Source organism: Eurypyga helias, unplaced genomic scaffold (assembly GCF_000690775.1).
Source record: "Eurypyga helias isolate BGI_N326 unplaced genomic scaffold, ASM69077v1 scaffold13209, whole genome shotgun sequence".
In the NCBI taxonomy this organism is placed as follows: domain Eukaryota; kingdom Metazoa; phylum Chordata; class Aves; order Eurypygiformes; family Eurypygidae; genus Eurypyga; species Eurypyga helias.
Genome location: NW_010274052.1, coordinates 2,298 through 21,960, shown reverse-complemented (window position 1 = coordinate 21,960; position 19,663 = coordinate 2,298). Strand labels below are relative to the sequence as shown.

Sequence of the window (19,663 nt, the reverse complement as noted above, 5' to 3'; positions counted from 1 at the left end):
CTTTTGGATGCTGCTAAATACATTGAAACTGCAGGAAACAACCTGAGCTGAAAATAGCAGACCATGGGACACTTGAGGGGCAATATCATACATGCCACTATACTTTAGCACTGATGTTGATGGCTGAACTTGCAGATAAAAGTGGTGACTGGTAGAAAAATGGCTGTTTATCCTGTTTTCCAGTAAGGGCCAGTTACTCTGGGAGTGACATATTTGGAACAGATGCCCTTGAGCAGCTTGATCAAACAAAAAGGCACAGAGGCAAAAATGTTAAAAAAAAAAGCGTCGTCTAATGGTTTTGTTTTCATGCTGTTTTCCCAGGAATCTCATGATCATGTTCTTTTGGATATTCCTGTCACTAGAGAGCGGATGAATCACTATCGAGCTGCAGCTGAAACTGCTCGAAGTGAACTTGCAGCACTTTTGGTGAAGTATGACTGTGCACAGTCAGAGGTACATTTAAAAATGCTTCCAAACCTTCTCCAAACCTGAGGATTCTGTACAGTCACTTTCTTTGGAGAATAGAAAGTTTACAGAAAGTCCAAAACTTTTTGCTTTTGAGACAGAACTTATCTTCAGAACTTCGAATTTCCATGAGATTTTTATTCTGCTTGCCTCTGTGTTCAAGAACTGAGAAAGAGCTTCTATTTGAAAGATTTGAAGCAGTCAAATTATCATCATATAAATGCAATCTTTTGTAATTAAACCTGAAAGTTAATATTTCTAAATTGTGGTCTTATAAAAGTTCTGATAGATGTCCTCCTGTTGCTGGTGAGTTAAGATATAACTACCCATCCTCACCGATTCCTCCACTTAATATTCAAATTACAGCTCCCCAAATTTGTTTTGCTTTCATCATCAGTGAGGTTGTGATTGAGCTGATGAGGTTGATTGGAACTAGAGAGGCTGAGGAACACACACACATCCTTTTCTGCTGTCCCTGCTGTAGGAGAAAGGATTTATTAGAGGATAATTTTTAGGGTTTCTGTATTTTCACACCTTTTTTTAACATAGGACTGAATAAGATTTATTTGAGCCAATTAAGCAATGTGGTCAGTAGTCAGTTTTAAATTGGAGTCAAATTTGCCTTTAGGAGACATGAAGTGCTTACATTTATTTGCATAGATAGATGTAGGTGTATCATTTAATAAATATTCATAAATACATAAAGTTCAACAGAAACTTGTGAACATTCATCCAGCTAGTACTTTAAACATCTGTATGTTTTATAAATGTGTATTTCTGTTGCACATTGTAAAGTACTTTGCAATATACTTGCGTAGCCCATGAACATTGAAAAAACCCTATCAATGAAATAAAATTTCTTTAATTGCGGATAGCTGGGTATAGGAAACAGCAACAACATGTAATATGGTATGAGAATGAATTGTTAACACTATCCAGTGAGAACTCCAGGAGTGAGTGTCCATCATCTAAGCTTGAATTTGACCAGTTGATTCTGAAATTACTGCAGGGGTCCCCTACCTTTAATGGGTATCCAGGATCAGTACTTCAAATTTCAATTCTAAAAAGCCATACAGAATCGCATGTTCTCATAGCAAGAATTTATTACTGGAAAAGCTGAATGGCTTCGTAGCCAGCATGACTGACTGATTTATAGATTCTTTCAGCACTGTGCTTGCAAAAGCGAAAGAATAGTGAAGAAAGCAGCTGTTTATGCTCTTGTTAATAAAGACCTTCATGACCCAGCTGAGGTCAGAGCCTTGTTCTGCTGACTGTTCTGTAGAACTCATGATATGAGATTATTCTTGCTTTTTTTGCTATTGGAACTGACCACAGAGACAATGGACGGAGGAAAAAATATCACATTTTGTAGACGGGGAGTTGAACCACAAAGAAATTTTAAGGTTGTGAATGCTTTAAGCTACCATAGCTTGGCCCAGCTGCCAAGCAAAACAATCCTATTGTGCCTTTGGCTGCTCACTTCCTTCCCCACACTGCCCCATCCCTCGTGCTGGCGCAGATGTCGGTGTAGTAGTTTTATGGTGCGTTGTATTGTTGGGGAGCTGATGCAGTTGAAAAATAAAACATCTCCTTCTGGGTTGTGTTTTAGCCAGATCAGTTTCCCAGTCTTATTTCACCCCATAGCCACCCAAGTGCTGCTGCTAGCACAAAGAAGAGGGCGGAATATGGAAATGAAGCCCATGAGCCTGGGAAAAGGCAGAGCTGCTTTTCTCAAAATCAGCGCTGCTTGGTCAGCTCTAAAGTGTCGAATAAGCCAGTGCTTGCAGGTGAAGCATAAGCTCACTAGGGACTATGCTGCTGTTGCAAGAGTGATCCTTCTACCTGACTCTTCAGCGTTAGCCTTCTCTCTCTGATGTGGCCAACTCCCCTTCCTCCTCCTCCTCTGTAGAAAGTGGATTTTTTTCTCTCAGCTGTGTCAGTTAAGTTGTTTTTGGAGGAGTCAGACAAATCCCAGAGCTAGTGCGAGGGAGAGGACAGGCGTGTGTGGCTGGGAGCAGGAGGAGCTGGACATCTCTTTTTTCAAGGCAGTTGCAGTTCAGTTGGCTCACTGAGTGTCTTGGGTTTGGTCACATTGGAAGCCTCTGGCAGAGCCATAAGTTTCCTGATGTCCTGAATTGCAGCTTAATGTCCTAAATATTTATTGCCCTAAAATGTTTGCTGCAAGTTAGAAGTTCTAGCACACATCATAAAGAGCAGTTAATGTGGCTTAATTATTTGCCTGTTAATTTTATGTAGTAAGAGATAAATGCTTCAGATTTTATCTTGCTGCTTATAATTGCAATTATCAGGAAAACTGAGATATGACTTAACACTTCTCGTGACAAAAAAATCCACTTTAAATCACTTGTTCCTTTTAACAAAATAAAACACACTGGAATTTTATGTGCCTGGTGTGTCTGGCTTAAGCTCAGTCTTTTAGAGAAAGCTGTAGTAGAAATAGTTCAATGGAAAATGGTATTTTTACTGAAAAGTGAGATGGGAAAGTAAAGACAAACAACTGAACTCCATGAACTGTTGGGAAGCTCTAGCATCACCTCTGGAACTGGTCCTTGACTTCTGGGGGTGATGTCCCTCCTCCTGTCCTTCCTTAAAAGGCTCTTATGCTGTTTCTGTGTAAAACCAGCTACACTTGATTGGATTATCAGACCAAAAAAAAAAAAAACCAATTTGCATAAACTGAGAAGAGGTTGCGTAAACCTCAACTCTCCAGAAATTTCTTTGCCTCTGAATTTGCTGCAAATCATCAAAAGGCTCCATCTGCATACAAGAGGATAATTTGCTGTTACAACTCCCCACAGCCAGAGATTATCTGTGGAACTATGCACCAGAATTGGGAGCAGGGAGTAGGCAGGCCAAAAAGAGGGAATAGTGGTGTTACTGTGTTGTAACGCAGATGCAAAAGGAAGGTGAGTTAAAGCTGCTCAGCAGAACTTAAGGGGGACCTTTCCTAAATTCTGAATTTGTAAATAAATGTATCTTCCTGTAGAGATTATCTTGAAAATTTGTGTTGCATTACACAACAGCTTTTGGTTTTACATACCCCTTTCTTCCATTGCTTTTTCCTAGTTTATGAAAATGAAGTTGTGTCTTCCCCCTCAGTCTTGATAGAAGCGTGACAGTCTTGATAGATAGTACTGATAGAAGACTGAGTCTTTTGCACAGTTCTAAAATGTGTTTCTTGTCACCTTACTAAACTTGTAGTGCAGTTATATATTTCAGCTTGGGCAAAATAATTCTTAAATAATAATTTTTAATAATTTTTTTCCTTTTCTGTCTGTAGCTTCTTGAACTCCAGTCCAGAATGGTCTGTAAAGAAGCCTCTTTTCAAGAACTGAAGGCTGAAGCTGAAAGCTACAAGGAAAACAATGCTAGACAGACGTCTCGCCTCCTGTCTTTGCAAACCCGAATTCAGGAGATGGAGGAAGAGGCATGTGTGCTTGCCACTTCTAAAACCCAGGCTGAGCTGACGGCCCAGGTGGCATTCAAGGAGAACTGGGAGCTGAAGGAGGAGCTTCAGGAGCGAAATGCCAAACTTAAGTAAGACTCATGTGACATGAGGAATAATTTTTGTTTGGGATGACAGAATGGTGCATTTGTGCAGAAAAATACATTGGTGGACAGACTTTATTGCAGATCTGAATTCTGCTATAATGCCTTGCACAACCAGTGTACCTGTGTGTGCATAAGGTATTGAAATTTGAATTTTGGTTTGAGTTGTTAGCTTATAAATGGGGTTTTGGGGATTTTCTCCTTTGGAGGAAAATTGGCGATATGCATCATCTTGGTGTAACCTCATTGTTTACAAAAAATGAGCATGGGGGCTGTTTGTCTGAACACAATAGAAACAATACGCGTTTTTCCACGTATGGCACTGAGGCAAACATGGTGCCTTCCATAGCACACTAGTGACGGGCAATACCTGCCACTACGGTCTAGTGCCCTGAGCTGCCCTTACCACGTGGCATCTTTTACAGGCATTTACCTGTTGCTCGACAGGCTGCACAGGCCATGCAGTGGTGAGTGACTCTGTTGCTGCACCACTCGGGTCTCTTCTACCCTCTTGTATCACAGCGGGAACCAGAACAGGGTCAAGTGAATTTTCCTTAGTGTAAAGCTGTCTGTTAGGAGCAGTGTAATAAAGAAAACATGGTATAATTCCTAGTTAGTGGCATCCTGAAGTGAGCATGTTAATGTTTTTTCAGCTTTCACTAATGCTAGCTTTGCCTGACTTTTCTTTGGCGTTGTTCTGGATGTTGCTCTGTGGTGGTTTTTTAAATTTTTTTTTTTTTAACGTGCATCCTGATGGTGTAAAACTTTTAATAAAACATAGTAGCCTTAACTGTACTATTCTTAACATAGTGTGTCGGAGCACTCATCTGTCAGTCCTGCATAGCTGCTGGTATTTCAGGTCTGTGGGATGGAGACTGACAGTAATATTTATCACAAATAAAACCGGTTGGTATGAAAATATTCTGAACTCTAAAATTCCAAAATCAGTGTCACCCTTAGTATATTAATAGACACATTATAGACCTTTATAATGGATTTCTTCCCATCATTACAAGGCTAATATCCATGTCTCTCTCAATATTGACTGGTTAAGAGCAAGGTGAGTGTTTACCAGATGTCTGTATTTCCCAAATCAGTATTTTGCACAGCTCTTCCAGGCTTTGTGCGTTAGAAGTGGATAATTAACTTATTTTAAAATCTAGATAAATCCATTGCAGTGCACTTGTCTATTACCAGCTGATTTGTCAAAAGCCCTGCCTGGAGAGTGCTAATGTTGATCACCAAAGATTTAAGGTGTGATCCCAATATAAGTGAGGAGGTGGTTAATCCAAGAAGTGTATTATGCATCCTAGCAACCGAGAAAACATCATAGTGTCTGAGGTGATGGTTGTTAAGATTCTTTAAAATGCTAATCTGGGGCAGGGGGGAAAAGAAAGAAGAAAAAAAGGAAGAAAAACATCCTATCTTGTTTGCCTGTCTTACTGGGAGTAAACTGCTCAAACACTGTGTATTTTGCTAGCCTATTGTTGCGGTGATTTCATCGATTTTATGTGGCATGTCTGTGCTGTCACTCCCAGTGCGGTCCTGGCTGCTCTGTTTTGCCCATGACACTTGTGTCAGTGCTTCTGTTTGTGTTGCTGAACGATGATTGGGACCTGGGACCTGCTCCGAGAGAGAAGTGAGCAAACAAAAAGCTTTAATTCCAGCTCTACCAGTCCCAGATCCAGTTTGCTGTGCACTTGGAGTGTATCACTGGAGTACTGGCGAAAGGGAATGGACAAGTGCTTAGGGACATGGTTTAGTGGTGGACCTGACAGTGCTAGGTTAATGGTTGGACTTTATGATCTTAAATGTGTTTTCTAACCAAAACGATTCCAAATGGAGGGTGAGTCTGCTCTTTTGGAAGGAACAAACATGTTGGATTGGTCGTGAATCTACAGTGTATGCGTTCACAGCTTTTCCTTCTCCTCAGATAGTCATTACATTTGCCACTTAATGCTAGTCAATGCATTGATTTAATAAACTTTAGTCACTTAGTCCGGCCATCTTGGTAGTACATGGCACATGACTAGTCCTAATTAGGTATTCAAGGAAGATTTTCACTGAAAACCACTAATAAAAGGGAAAAGTGAGCCAGTAGACTTGAAATGCACATTTACATTCTATACCTAGGGATATAGTAAAAAATGTTTAATGAATTCTGTGATTGGTTTCCAAGATGTACACCTCTTCTATTGAAAATGGTGCTTTTCTACTCAACAGGTCTATTGCCAAGGTATTTTTAGAGCCTGTGAAAAGGGTTTTTTTTCCTTTTTCCTCCCCTTCTCTTTGCTCATTAGTTCTGAAGAGCTAGCAAAACTGTGAAAGAGCTGCATTCTACTTTTTTGTACCTGATTGCTTATTTTCTGGGTGCTCACACCTTTATGGCCCTACTGGAGATAATTAGGTTATTCGTAGAATTGTTAAGTAGGTGCTTTGTACTTCAGATTGCTTATTTTTCGGAGAAGGCATGGTGCTGTGTGTGATAGGCCTTGACATTTCAGAGCCACAGAACAGTTTGTGGGGTTGGTGATCAACCTCGTACAGTAGCCTAACGTATAGGCATGCACATATGGCATGTCTGGAGCCTCACACCTTTTCACTTCTGACATACCCCTCGTCAGGACAGCTGTTTAGCAAACATCTCACTGGTCAGTTTTGCTGGGGCTGTAGAGGTGAGGAAGCTGCGAGGCACTTGTTTTCTGAGGGCCAGCACCTGCTGCAGAAGGCAGAGCTCTTTTGGCTCACTGTGTATCCTGTGCAGTAGTACATGGAATTATCCTGGTCCTGACTGGACAACGTCTTCTATTCCTCTGTTATTATTCCACTCTTTTCCATTTTGCAGAATGGATAACTGTGCTGATTTCCCTCCTAAGGCAACATCTTACATTTTTTCATGGACCACCTCTTTTGCTTAGTGATTTCTGAGCATTTAATGTACTGTGTTTGCACTTGCCATGTGTTTCCTATAGGAGTCTCATGCTGCTTTTTGAATATGGAGTGATGCTCTGTTTCCTGTTCGATTGCCAACCTAGAGAGGAAGAAATCAGAAATGGAAAAGGATGAGTCCAGAAATGACTAGCATGCCCACTTTGAAAAGTGAGAACAGTGCTATGCTCGATAAGCAGATGAGTTTCAATGAAATATTTGCTCTAGGGAGCTGATGGGTGGTATCTCATGTCTCTTTTTATTCTAGTGTTCAAACTTTTGTGAAGAGCTTGCTTTATAAAGTACCTTGTGTCTCAACTGGAAGCTCAACAGTTTTGTCCTCTTGCATTCTACCATGGGGTACCTCTCTCATGGGTGGAGCTGGTATTGGCATTACACTAATGGTTCTTTTGAGCTTTGGTTGGCTATTTTTGTTAATCCATTTCTTTGTAGATTTTCAGAAGTGGTGCTCAGCATTGCAGCGTTGTGAGCAAGATTTGAATCTATACATTTGCTACCTGTGCAGGCTCTGGCCATGCTTATTTGCTGGACTTGTCTTTGTCCCTAGCAGCGAGAGGGATGTAACCACACTTATGCCAATGAGTTAAACTGACCGCTCCGTTACTAGGTTGTTCATTCTTACAGGGGGTTTACAAACTGATGCCTGCTGTTAAGGCTGACCACAGATGTTTCATGCGGGATATATGTCAGCATGATAGGTTGACCTTTGAGAGCGATAGATTGATGACAGAAAGTTACCTCTTTTTCGTACTTTTGGGGTAGTCCCTTGATATTTTCTTTTTAAACTGATCACTTTCATGGGATAGTGTTATGCTGCAAGAAGCCTGAAGGTACGGCAGCCTCTGTTTGCTTCTGCTGGTAAACTTCCCTTTGCAGGTACTCTGGGTGTTCCATACTTCCATTAATCCGAAGGTCTTCTCTTCCCCCGGGGTTTATCATCAGCACTGTCAGCTTTGTTAGGGAGAGGGCGTGAAGTGCTTTTAGCATATTTATACTGTAATTTGATCACTTTCTTCCCCCTTACTTTTTCTAAGCCTTTGCTTGCAGCCTTCATTTCTAGTATCCCAAGGGCGGTTTATTGATGTCACCACCTTCTTGTGTTTTATTGAAATCTTGTGCTGAGAATTAGGCTGGTATCATAGAAGATTCTTTGAAGTGCTAGTCAAAAGCATCGATGAAGAAATGTGTACATGTCGGGGAACAACAGAAGTTATGGGTATTAAATAACAGAAACAGAGAATTATATGTAACTTTTTAAAATTAATTTTGTGGCATGCAGAAGCTAGCAATAATGTCTTTTGCCTAGAATTCTGTTTCAGAGGACATTCATCCTGATGTGTGTTTTATTTTTTTTTTCCCATCTGATTAGTAAATATGTGAGTGAGTGTGAAGAAAGCATGACTCAAGCTTCCAAAATCAGCAGAAAGTATGAAGAGCTCCTTACACAGCTTTCTGGATCCCTGGACACAGATGTCAGAGAAATAGAGAAACCACAGGAACATTTAATATCAAAGGTATAGACAAGACTTTCTCTATAGCGATTTAATACAAGAATATTTGCTTGTCAAAGAAATAAAGCCAGCGATGAAGACAGGAATCTTTGTGTTAAATAATGATTTGCAGATAGTACTATTATTTAAGACAGATTTTTTTTTTCATATTGGGCTGATTTTCAAAGGTGCTGAACTAGACCTCAGTGAATTCAGTCTGCTCTTATCTGCCTAAGTATTTTATCAGCCTGTAGTTCCCAAGTACAGCACTGATTAGATACTTGCTTGAAAGCTTTCCTGAAAACATTAACACTGGCAGTCACTAGGTGACATGTAAACTGTACCACTAGATCCTGACACTTATCTCAAGCTGACATACCGTTAAATAAAATCATCTGAAATAGCATACCCTAAAACAATCTTAACTAAGCCCTGTAACAAAATGCTGTAAATAACTGTGTGGTGTTTTAGAGGCATAATCATAAAGCTTTATTATTTCTCTTCCGAATACTCCTGAAGTTCCAGAAACTGAGCTTCCATTTAGGAAAGGAAAATTGTTTGTATGCTCTTTTAACCTTTATCAATGCTGCTGAAGGGCAAGTTATCCTAATTTTATGCATTTTTCTCGTGTTCTGTCTAGTCTTTGCTATCCCTATTTTTCTTCACTTGGGAGCATACTAGGTATCTGGGGAAATTCTGTTTCATTATATTAATATTATAATAAGAGTTCTGGCTAAAAGAAATACTTATTAAATTAAGATTATCCAGGTATGTATCACAGTCTTTTCTTAAAGTACTTGCCTCATAATATTGCAAGCACATTGAAAATGTAATAGATGCTCTAACAAAACTTGGCTGGTTGTCATTGGAGGTAAAAATACTTGTATTAAGCTGTAACTCTTAAATTCTTTGAGTTAAGGACATAACTGGAGTTTAAAAAAAACTCTCTGTTGGCATCTTCTGTTATTGATGCAGTAATAAATCTAGTTGGGAAATCTAATTTGTGCTGAAAACTGTGAGCATTATGAAAACTTAGCAACTCATTTTTCTTTTTGGGGTCATGGCATGCCTCTTTAGCTTCTTTTTCACATTATGGTTTTATTTGGGACAGAATTGATCTGGTTTAGTCTTAACAAATGTCTTGCCAGCAGGAGTCAGGGTACAGTTTTTACCTTATGCTTTCTTTGAAGTACCCACATTCATCTACTTCTTGGAAATAGTGTAACGTACCAAAACAGCCCTAGAATCCTCCTGGAAACGACTCCTTTTTCCAAGGTGTCGGCTGTTCAGAACAGCAGCCTGCCAGGTATTTGGCCCTGCCCTTGAATATGCTTATGAAGTAGCTGTTACTGACTCAAACCTGCCTGTGCCTAAAAAGTTTCAAGTGTAAAATGCAGCTTTCAGTTTCTCATTCCAAATGAGAGGCATAAATCTTAACAAGCCAAACTGAAATGGTCTGCTTTTCACATGAAGTTAGCTACATGATCTGTTTTCGTTTTCTGACCTGCTTCATGTCAAGCGCAGCTATCCAGTGACAGTAGCTCTCCACCTGTTTAATAGATCATAGACATTGTGTGGGAGTAAGTCTGAACCACGTTACACTAAGATGTGGGTTTCTGGTGCGAATATGGTTCTCATTTTAATTGTCTTTCTACTCTTTCTGAAAAGAAATAGTAGCCTGCAATTATAAATCTGACTTAGGGGTCACCAGAAACACTATGTCTTCATTGGGGTGATTAGGAGCAGGTATACTGGGATGAATATATGTCATTGTTGAGTGCTTTAAAAAAGTTACTGATATTTGAATTATTTTGCTAGGTCTCTGAAATATATAAAGAAAATCTGTCACTAAAAGACCAGGTTGCTGCTCTTCAAGAAGCTATCAATGTCCATGAGATGGAGTCCAAAGCTAGTAGAGAAACAATCATGAGGCTTGTTTCAGAAGTGACCAAGGAGCAGAAAAAGGCAGCAGGATACTGTGAAGACATGGAAAAACTTAGTAAGGTACATAATTACATGATGTGCATGTTTGTGTAGTTTCCAAATGTTTTCTCAAAATTTCACATTGATTTTCAATAGCGGCTGTATGAAAAAAAATGCTTTTGAAGGCTTGCTGCTGATTAGGGTCTTTCCCAAAAAGCACGTTTTTTAAGCTTATTCTCAACTTTTTTGAAAGCTTCAGAATATATTTAGATTAAACAATAACATTGTATAAAATAAATGGCATTGAGATTTGATGTCTTCTGATGATGCTTGCAAATTTATATTTTTGCTTTCTTTGTATTGTTGTAGCCTTTTCTGGGCTTAGACAAACATGTAAATAAACAGAAGTTTATAGAATTAATGAGCTTATCTGAGGCACAAGTATGGAAGAATGAAAAAATCCTCTTTTAAATAATATTTATGTGATATTACAAGTTTTCTGAGGCTTCTTTTACTCAGTTTCTTTAAAAATTCTAATGTGAAATTAGAAGTAATTGATTGGACACTAATTTATTCTTTTACTTTCTCTTCAAGAGCTGTCTTGTCTTCCAAACACACTAATTTATCTCGTTTCACTGTGTTATAAACTTGCATTTCTTAACTCTAAATACTCAGTTGCCTCATACCCCAGAAGTTGTAGGCAGTCGAATGGCTCTTTCAGGGAAGCACTGTTTTGCTGTAGGGAAGAGGCTTCTTTTACTCAGTTTCTTTAAAAATTCTAATGTGAAATTAGAAGTAATTGATTGGACACTAATTTATTCTTTTACTTTCTCTTCAAGAGCTGTCTTGTCTTCCAAACACACTAATTTATCTCGTTTCACTGTGTTATAAACTTGCATTTCTTAACTCTAAATACTCAGTTGCCTCATACCCCCAGAAGTTGTAGTTGTAGGGAACCCATAGAGGAAATCTGTGCAGCAGGAGTGATGCCAAAATGAGAAATATAAGTTAAGTTGTAAGTCAATTATTCACCAAATTTACCTAGATAGGATTTGGAAAGGAAAAGGATGTGATTTAAAGATTTGATTGCTCCAGGAGAACTCAGCATTAAGAGGTTTTGTACTTTGAAAAGGATGGATGAACAAAATGAGCTTCTGTAGCAGTTTTCCTTATTACTTTGTACGCTGAGTGATAACTGTGAAATGAGAGCAGTTTACTCAAACCATAATGAAAATTTCCTGTAGGTAATAGAGTAGTGCGGTTAGAGCTGACGGCCAGAACTTAAGAGAATAAGAGAAGCAACTTAGACTGCCAAATATGTAGCTGAGTTGTGTATGACTGAATTTGTAGAAATTTTTAACATAAAGGCAACCTTGTGCAAGTACGTTTTCAAATGTAATATAACATTTTTCCCATCCCACTGGCATTACTTTTTTCCTGAACTGAAGTCTACCGCCATACACTTTAAAGGATATAGTGTTCTGACTTGGTTGTAGGCAAAATACTCAGGAGATGAGAAATAGCTGACAGTGTGCTCTGGAGAAGAAAGAATTTGTTGTGGGGAAGATAAATGTTGAGTAACCAAGGGTCATAAATTATGCTTACTGTTGAAAATATTTCTTACCAAGCTGTGTAAAATTTTCTAAGACTCAAATGGGACTGAGAGAGAACCTGCATCAAAAACTTAAACATGTCCTTTTTGAGAACATTCTGTTCTTGTACTTCACTTCAAACACAGATGTGTGAGCAAGAGCAGAGTGTAGTTTGTTCACTAAGCCAGAATCAGATGTTTTAAACCAAGACGAGGGCTTAATTTGTGACTTGTTTTGCAAGTCCTCTCTGACTGCCAAATCATTTCAAAAGTAGAGCTAGTTGTGTGAAAAATATTTTCCTATCACCATTGTGCATATGCCAAATACATAATTTATTTAACCCATTTTACAGAAATGTCTTGCTAAATTATTAGCATTGCCTTTCAGGTGAAGTGTGTGCCGTCAGGGCTTATCTAGAGGCTGCAGATGCCTCCAGCACCACTTCAGTTTAGCGACTTAAATTTGCAGAGACTGAGTAAATCTGCTGAGAATGTTTTGTGTTTGCGAAAGTGTATTAAGAAATTCAGTGTAGAAAATAAGTAAAAAAATAAAAAAAATGCTTTAAATCCGGATATCTACAGGGGGATGTATGGCATTCCCTGTTCTCCTGATAGGTAGGTGTCTGTCATGCTTTAGCCTCAGCCAGCAACTAAGCACAATGTGGCTGCTGATCCCCACCCCCCAGGTTGGGGTAGGGGAAAGAATCGGAAAAAACATCATGGTTGAGATAAAAAGAATTTAATAGGACAGTAAAGGAAGAGGAAATAATAAAAATAATAATGATGATGATGGAATATACAAAAACAGGTGATGCACAGCACAACAGTTGCTCACCAGCCGGTGACTGATAGCCCATCCCTGAGCAGTGATTCCCCCTGGTCAACTTTCCTCAGCTCACATACTGAGCATGACATCTTATGACATGAAATGCCCCTTTGGTCAGTTTGGTCAGCTGTCCTGGCTGTGTCTCCTCCCTTCTTCTTGTAGAGAAGAAGCTGGGGTAACAGGGCAGTATGAGAAAATGAAACATCCTTGGCTTAATGTAACACTACTTGGCAACAACCAAAACATCAGTGTTATCAACGTTCTTCTCAGCACACATCCAAAACACAGCCTCATTCTAGCTACTATGAAGAAAATTAACCCCAGCCCAACCAAAACCAGCACAGTGTCTTACCAGGTTACAGGAAGAGCACCATTGGTATAAAGTTGGTGTCACTTTGTCACATGCTTGGCAACACAGTTTATGCACATGAACAGGGTTGCACATGCTGTGACATGTTCCCCTCTGAAGGGGAAATGCAGAAATCCATGCTGGTCTTGTGCCAGGAAACACACAGAGTGTGTTTCTGGACTCTCTTCTGAGCTTTAATTAATGGAATTGCCTCTAGCAGAGTTTACTCAGCACAGGCTGAGTACAAGTGACTTACTGCGTTTGCCTGAAGCTCCCAGGGCCAAACATATTTGCCATCTTCTGTATTACAGGTTGGGATGGTGGCTCACTTCCCCGGTTTTCTCTCCAAATTCTTCCCAAATGTATTGAGGCCATCACACTTTCTGTCAATCCTCTCTAGCAAACCTCAGCCACCACGCTGTTCCACGCCGCCTCTCTGCATCATTGCCAGATTTTCTTGCCAGGTAGTTCTTTGCTCTGGCTCCTTGGGATTTCTATGAATTCCCTGTCTCATCCAGGTGCCTTTCTTGATGTCCCAGGAGGAGGCAGCTATCTAATGATCAGTTCATCAGGTTGTAGATTCTGAAATTCTTGATGAAGGAAATGAAAGGAAGGTTGGTTAAGTTCAAGCAGTATTTTGACAGGTTGTAAGGTTAACACATGAGAGTGATTCAGAATGTTCTTCAGTGTGTTTGATATTCGAGTATCTGTTGCAGTTAGTTGGTTTTCATTTCAGCAGCATTAGCAAGTGAACGATAATGTTATGTGCTTCCTCGTTAGCCTCACGGCATCACAATGTCAAACAACAAACTACGGAAGCTTAATCTCGAAACTAATATAAGTAAAACCAGCAAGCCATTAAGCTGTTTTCATTGTAATGTATTGCTTTTCTTTGAGAATTCTGAACTTCTCACGTTTCTGACTGAATATGCAAGAGCTTGCTTCTAGAATTCTGTAAATATTGTAATATTGTGCATGTCTTTATTCTGGCAGTATAGAAGAAGATGCATATATTCTTCTGGATGAATTTGCCTTTCATACAGTACTGTCATTGATGAACCACAAGAACTAGTAATCTGGCTTGTTCTGTTTCACATCTTTGACGATGATTCAACATGGAAATATTTGTGTTTCCTTCTGAAGTGTTATTTTAAACATCTGTTCTGCAAAGATATGCCCCATGCAATGTGGTGGGATGGCTCCTATGGCTGGAGTATCAGAATGAAAGGATACAGACTTTTTAGGAAGGACAGGCAGAGGAGACATGGAGGGGGTGTTGCTTTCTATGTCAGAGACCAGCTGGAGTGCGTGGAACTCCTAGGGATGGATGAGGAGCTGACCAAGAGCGTATGAGATTATGGGTCAGGATTAAAGGGAGGGCAGGGAGAGGGGACACAGTAGTAGGGGTTTGCTACAGGCCAGCTGTCCAGGATGAGCAAGTGGATGAGGCCCTCTACAGACAGATAGCAACAGCCTCATGTTCACAAACCCTGGTTCTCATGGGTGACTTCAAGCACCCTGATATCTGTTGGAGGGATGGCAGCACAGAAGCAAGACAGGAGGTTCCTGGAATGTGTCGATGACAACTTCCTTCTCCAGGTGATAGAGGAGGGGTCCTGTGCTGGACCTTGTTCTCCCCAACAGGGAGGGGCTGGTGCAGAATGTGATACTCGGGGGCAGCCTTGGCTGCAGCAACCATGAAATGGTGGAGTTAGAGATCTTGGAGGGAAGAGGGGCCAAGGAAAGCTGGTGAGTATTCAAGGTTCGTGTCCTCCAAGCTCAGGAGCGATGTATCCCAGTGAAGAGGAGGTCAGGTAAAAAAGTCAGGAGGCCTGTGTGAATGAACAGTGAGCTCCTGGACAAACTGTGGAAGAAAAAAGAAACCTACAGAGGGTGAAGCAAGGACAGGTTGTCTGGGAGGATTACAGAGAAGTTGTGCATCAAGTCAGGGATTGGGTCGAGATAACTAAATGCCCTTGTAGTTAATGGTTATCTAATTAATATAAGCACTAGTACCTGGGGAGTTAGTCAGCTCACCAAGTTTGGGGAAGCCTAAGAACCTTTGGGATGCCCAGCTTCATTCAACAGCTCACATAACATCCACTGTGGAGCTAAACCCCACAACATATATTGGCTCCAAAAAATAACGTATGTGCTGGGATAATGTTGTTTTGCCCATGCAATGTCCTGCAGTTTCGCAACTTTTCAAGACAGCTGAACCTTCAGTTTTCAAGACCAAATGCTGGACAAAAATAGTTAATAGTAGATACAGCCCAGAAAGCCAACCGTATCCTGGGCTGTATCCAGAGAAGTGTGGCCAGCAGGTCGAGGGAGGGGATTCTGCCCCTGTACTCTGCTCTGGTGAGAACCCACCTGGAGTGCTGCGTCCAGCTGTGAGGCCCCCAACATAAGAAGGATATCAACCAGTTGGAACTAGTCCAGAGGAGGCCACAAAGATGACCATAGGGCTGGAGAACCTCTCCTGCAAAGACAGGCTGAGGGAGTTGGGCTTGTTCAGCCTGGAGAAGGCTCTGAGGAGACCTTATAGCAGCCTTCCAGTACCTGAAGGGGCTACAAGAAAGATGTTTTGGGGGCTTTTTACAATGGCCTGTAGTGACAGGACAAGGGGTAACGGGTTTAAATTGAAAGCGAGGCGATATAGATTGGATATCAGGAAGAAATTCTTCACAGAGAGGGTGATGAGGCACTGGAACAGGTTGCCCAGAGAAGCTGTGGATGCCCCATCCCTGGAAGTGTTCAAGGCCAGGCTGGATGAGGCTTTGAGCAACCTGGTCTAGTGCAAGGTGTCCCTGCCCATGGCAGGGGGGTTGGAACTAGATGGTCTTTAAGGTCCCTTCCAACCCAAACCGTTCTATGATTCTATGAATAACTCTGGTGCAGCTGCTCATTGCTTTAGCCATGGCTGAGATAATTAATGGAGTTCAGGAGGAGTATGTCCTTTTAGTTTGTCCATGGGTAATACAGACCCTGTGATTAGGTGGCCGTGGCCTATGTGCAGTCTGTGGGAAAACCTTTCCTTTTTAACCTGAACAGCAAATAATGATTCATTTTCTCTTCCAATGAGAAATTGGTTTAGGAGCTGTTGTGTGTGTAGGAACAGTAAAAGACAGAAATAAATGGGTTCCTGAGAGATTGTTAGTTAAAGCTTCACAGCTCGTCAGATGGCCCAGTTATAAGGGAAGCCTTCATGCCATCATCTCTTCCGAAGGTGTTCTGTGGGAAGACCTTTACAGAGCTTCTGAAACTAACATTGCCAAACTTGCCAGCACCTGGGCTTAATTCCAACATGTAAAAGGCTAAGAAGATGTGTTTGGATACTTTTTAGTATTGGAAGCCCACAGATTTTCAAAATTCTTGCTAGGCAGTTTAAAATTGAACAAAGCCATTCCTAGGGCCAAAAATTTCAGTACAAAAGGAGAGTTTTTTTCTCCTTTGCTATATTTTTTTTTCTTTAGAAGTAAGATGAAAGCTGGTGCTGGAGATAAAAGTCAGTATTATCATAACCTCATCTGCAAAGCCACAATAGTGGCTTTTTAATAGGGTGTGACATACTTCTGTAATGTCATACATGCAAACTAATTAGAGAAAAAACATTTTCACAGCCTGTTCTAATCTATTGGATTAGATGAAAGTAAAGATTTTAATTTTTGCAGTGTATGGTTAGGTAAATGAGCAATTAATTTGTGCTTACTTACCACCATAATAAAATGCTACAACGCTTTTGGGATGTGGACCTGTCGTTTTATCTCTGAATCTGCTTCAGTTGTGGGTTTTTATTTGTTTGTTTGTTTCATTTGTTTATTTGTGTTCCTCCCCCTTTAGGAAGGCAGAATTAGATGAGGTAATTCAAAGCTCTGGAAAACTGAGTTTGAACACCTGAATCACTTTGGAGTAGGTCGCATTCACTCAGATGTTCTAAAGAAATTCAGAATTGAAATAGATGAATTATTAGTTATAGTATGTAATCTGACACTTAAAACTGCCTCAGAAATTGTGACTGATTTGACTAGTATCCGCTTTTAAAAAATATTACTGGATGAGATGACAGACCAACAGAACTTATATGTGTATAGGACATGCTAGTTGAAGTCTTGAGAAATACGAAGGAATACAGTATGTTAAGGAAGAGTTATCTCAGCTTTGAAAAAATGCATTATAGTTATTGTGATCAACAGAGTGAGGATATGTATTAATATGTATTATCACTTAAAAGATCTTATTCCTTCTTCTTTCCTCTCTTTCACTTTAATGTGATCATGTCTCCCTCATTTTGTTTTGCTGTGTTAAATACAGCTCTTTTACCTGTTCCTTGTAAAAAAGTCCCTCTCTTTGCTTAAAAGGCAGAAGTACTTTTTCTCGCCTCTTAAACACATTTTCTGTGAACGCAGCTGAGCTAATATTAAACACAGGACTTCTCGTGAGGGAGGCCTTGGGAGCATCTGGGTGCTCTTACACCTTCTGTAATCTGGTGCAGGTAGGGTGCCAGTGGATGAGTGTGGGTAGACTGCGTCCCAGCCCAAGTGGGTAACTGAGTACAGCACTGTGCTGTATGAGCCCTTTTGCTCCAGTCCCGGATAGCTGAAGGACATGTGGTGCTGCTTTCTACCTCCACAGGTGAGCACAGCCATGGTAGATCTGCCACATCTCTTCTGCCTGACAACCAGTCATTGATGTGGTCTACCCTGGGTAAATCCACCTAATGTCTAATTCTGTTTTCTTTGAGCATCAATTTTCATAATTATTCCTGTTTTCAGAATTTGGTGTGTGTCAGTGTTGGGTAGCTTTTTTGACCCTACAAGCCGCATACCTTCATATGCATATAATATCCATATGCATATAATGCTTCATATAATTCAGAGCCATGGGACATTAGCCACAAATGTTGAGGTGCCAAAGAGAAAACATGACCTGCTGTGGTTCCATCCTTTTGGTCTTCTGGGGTGGAAATTGTTTTATCTTCCTGCACTGATCACTTAGACTCTTAGGGGTTGCTTCTAGCTTCCAGCTGGGATAACACCTTTACGTGTCAGTCCCTAAGTTTCTGGATACAGTTCAGTGTGCAGGCTGACCTTGCTGAAGCTAGCTGTTGTAAATGTTCTCTGTTCAAGAGAGGTTTCAAGGAGGATTGTTCAGAATTTTAATGTTTTGAGTTTTTGGGCTTTTCATTCTGTAAATTGCCTTTTCTTTTTTCTTTAAATATTTAGACATCAACAGGCTTGCAGTTCCTTATTTTTTACCTTGATCTTTTGATTCAACTGTGTTTGTTTGCAGATGTTCACAATTTGAAACAACATTGTAATTAGGTAAGCTCCCTGCTACTGGCAAACTACCTTTGCAGTGCGTTTCTGAAAGGAAAAATACACACTGCTGAAAACTGTAATTGAAATAAACCACTCTCTATTCTTTGCTGTAATTACCACAGAGTAATTCTGAGCACAGGTGGGAATTTTCTATTAATAGGAATTGTTTAGAATACAAAAGGGAAAATGGCAAGGAATCTTGCCAACATTTGTTCCCAAGAGGGTTCTACAATTACTTTAGAAAGGGGTAGTAACAAATAATTTCTTAAATGACAGGATTTGTTTTGGTTTGTTTTAATCTACTTCTTTGCATGTTTGCCTTTTTGAAGCTATTTAAAAATTCTAGTATTTTTAGTATCATAGGTTTATATTTTATTTCCAAGAGTGCCTCCCAAACCCCTTTTTTGTCCATCCTCACTGGTGATCTACATAAATAGTCCCAGATTTACTACTTGATTGGCATGCATTCCATTATTACAAATGACTTCCTATGCTGCACATAGACCCTGAGAGACCCCTGAGAGGTCACCATATTCACAGCCACTTCGGGAACGATTCTTCAACTCCAAGGTACGCAATCTTAGCTCATATCAGTCCACTTGCTGAACCTCTGCTAAACAACTGAAACTTTCAGAGAAATTCAGTCACTGTCTATAAATACTCCATCCTCTGGCATAATTTTGTGTCTTGTGTGAAGTAATATCCTTTCCTAGTTTTTCCTGTCATTTAGATAATAACCTGAGGAATGAAGACTTGGTTTTGCTATACTTTTCATTGGTTTCACTGCCAATTTTATTCTTGTATATGAATGTGTAAGCACTCTTAGTATTGATATTGTGGGGAAAGGAAAGAGGTTCACAAGCTGACTGAATGAGAGAGGATGTTTTCTTTATGTTTAGATGGGTTATTTTTCTATCATTTTCTATCATCATTTGCTTTTGCGTCATGGGTCAGGATAGACAGTTCTGTCTGCTCTCCCCTCTTAGGTCAATATTTTATGTACAACTGATATAGATATATATGTACTGGCTATTTTTTCTTGTTTTCAAACTGAGTCTTGATTCATGAGAAGATAAAGGGAAAATAACTTCTAAAAGCTCTAGGATTGAAAGGAAAGGATCATGGGTGTCAGGGGATGAATGAGAACCATGGTGAAAGGCCAGAGATCTGAGGATGTGC

General features: G+C 40.1%; 1 protein-coding gene across 1 annotated transcript in view; it reads left to right on the top strand.

The window, feature by feature from the left end:
- Positions 1-306: 306 nt before the first annotated feature.
- LOC104515647 (coiled-coil domain-containing protein 170-like) overlaps positions 307-19,663 on the top strand; it is a gene marked incomplete at its 3' end in the record, with an annotated part of 20,737 nt that continues 1,380 nt past the window's right edge. Inside the window, exons 1-4 of the mRNA XM_010159702.1 lie at positions 307-453; positions 3,767-4,023; positions 8,354-8,498; positions 10,293-10,478. Coding sequence (XP_010158004.1) covers positions 307-453; positions 3,767-4,023; positions 8,354-8,498; positions 10,293-10,478 — 735 coding nt within the window. The remainder of the gene's footprint in view (positions 454-3,766; positions 4,024-8,353; positions 8,499-10,292; positions 10,479-19,663) is intronic.